A 1,915-nucleotide genomic window follows, 5' to 3' on the forward strand; every position below is an offset into this window, starting at 1 on the left:
TAATTATAGTTGTAGGTAAGATACCTGAAGTATGTTAATAGTAGATGTTATCTTGCACTTATTTATATTTCTTCTACAATTTTGACAAAAATATATTTTTATGGAGAGAAAAATATTGAAAGTTATTTAAGGTTTAAATTGATTTATTCTGGAATAATATTCCTGCATTTTCATTATTCATAATTATGTTAAAATGTTAAAGTTTAAACGTTTTAAAAATTGGCATTTCATAAGAGTTTAGCAAATATTTCAGCTACATGCTAGCTGTTTTGGCCAATTTAGGCTTTTTCAGTTTTTGGCTATTTTGAAGTCTACCTATTTTTTCAGCTTTATGCTAGCTGTTTCGGCTAATCTTCTTTTAGGCTGTTTTGGCTAATTTAGGTTTTTTCAATTTTAGGGGCTGTTTTGGAGTTTAGCTAATATTTCAGCCACATACTAACTGTTTTGGCTAACCTAAATGTTTTTTTAGGCTAATTTGGCATTCGCCAAACTGGCTATCAACTTCAGCATTTTCAGCTATTAAGTTCAATATCTTCAGCTATCAGCATTAGCATCTTAAGTGGCCACATTCATCTTACAGCATTCACACTAGCATTATCGCTATCGTATCTCTATTTATATAGTTCATAATTATGTTAAAAATTTACAGTTTTAAAAATGTAGTTTTAGAGTGTTCAATAAATGTTTATCTTGTTCGATCTGTGACCTAAGGTGTGTTTTGGATTTTGGCCCGTTGTGCGATTAGGATACCCCTGGTTCATATAGTCAATGGTAAACACTCTTCCTATATTTACCAGTAAAGTTTCAAGAGCTGCAAGTCTACCTGGAAGATGTAATCTCCAGGCTTCACGTCTGTGATGTCGATCCACTGGCAGTCGATGTCGTGCCTGTACGTGTCCCAGCAGCCCACTGTGATGCCCTGAGATCCGAAGTTTGCGCATTCGTACCTCTTTTGGATTCCTGGAAACATCCGGTTTGTACAGATTTACTCATTTAAGCAGGTCAAACTGGATCTTTTATTCTTGTTGTGATGTTGATGTGTGTAGCTGAGTGAACAGAGAGAGATGTTTGCGTCTACCTTCATCACACTGGGTGTCCTCCAGGCAGAAGCTGGCTTTGTGTCCTTCTGCCACTTTAGTGCCGTTCAGACTCAGCAGGTCGTAATGTGTGAAGACTTCCATACTGTGGTAATGCCTAGAGCAGCAAATGGCACATTCCTTAGTGCAAAAGAGCACTTCTAGTTGCCGTGGCAACCTGCAGAGCTCTACAACATCCTGCCTATTAACCCGCTTCCGAGGAGTAACATAAAAGAGTTCCCACAAAAACAAGTCTCACCTGTGGCACTCGTGCCAGGTCCACGAGTGATGCGCCGCCCGTGGTCGGAAGTCCGACAGGCCGTTGTTGTGGATCTGGGAGGAGAAGCGCAGCAGGCGGCGGTAGGAGGTGGGGTCGGCTTTGGAAGCAGCGCTGGACAGACAGTTTTCCTCCATGGCGCACTGCAGGGCGTACAAAGGCCTGTCCTCCAGGTAGGTGGTCTGCTCCACAACCGGAGCGTTGAGAACCAGGTCTGGGGCCGCTGGTGGGGCAAAACCAACAAGGAACATGGTAAAAAAAACACCCAATGTGTGTGCATGTTTTTAAAGTCTCCTACTAAGTTTAACTAAAATATTTGGTTCTTTTTAAGGTCAATAATTAAAGTGTCCTCAATAGAATTAAATCCTAATCACAAAACGCACGTTTTGTTTTTTTATCCTGCAGCGTCCTGGACTGACGGATCAGATTGTTTCAAAGTTTTATGGGATAATTAAGAGTTTAGCTTCTATCTTAGCAACAGGCTAACATTTTAAACTAATTTAGTTTACTGAGGAATTTTAGGGCTATTTTGGATTTTAGCTAGAATTTAAGCAACAAGCTA

The 1,915-nt window shown here is 39.9% G+C and overlaps 1 protein-coding gene and 1 long non-coding RNA gene across 2 annotated transcripts in view; one reads left to right on the forward strand and one right to left on the reverse strand.

The window, feature by feature from the left end:
• Positions 1-1,915, reverse strand: part of loxl2a (lysyl oxidase-like 2a) — a 43,249-nt gene that overhangs the window by 5,011 nt on the left and 36,323 nt on the right. Inside the window, exons 10-12 of the mRNA XM_024262854.2 lie at positions 1,336-1,576; positions 1,079-1,194; positions 824-960 (exon numbers count right to left, since the gene is read on the reverse strand). Of these exons, the coding sequence (XP_024118622.1) occupies positions 824-960; positions 1,079-1,194; positions 1,336-1,576 (494 nt within the window). The remainder of the gene's footprint in view (positions 1-823; positions 961-1,078; positions 1,195-1,335; positions 1,577-1,915) is intronic.
• The window catches only part of LOC112139971, a 3,397-nt gene continuing 2,872 nt past the window's right edge, over positions 1,391-1,915 (forward strand). The window contains exon 1 of the long non-coding RNA XR_002918086.2: positions 1,391-1,526. This is a non-coding gene — a long non-coding RNA (uncharacterized LOC112139971). The remainder of the gene's footprint in view (positions 1,527-1,915) is intronic.

Source organism: Oryzias melastigma, linkage group LG5 (genome assembly GCF_002922805.2).
Source record: "Oryzias melastigma strain HK-1 linkage group LG5, ASM292280v2, whole genome shotgun sequence".
Lineage (NCBI taxonomy): Eukaryota > Metazoa > Chordata > Actinopteri > Beloniformes > Adrianichthyidae > Oryzias > Oryzias melastigma.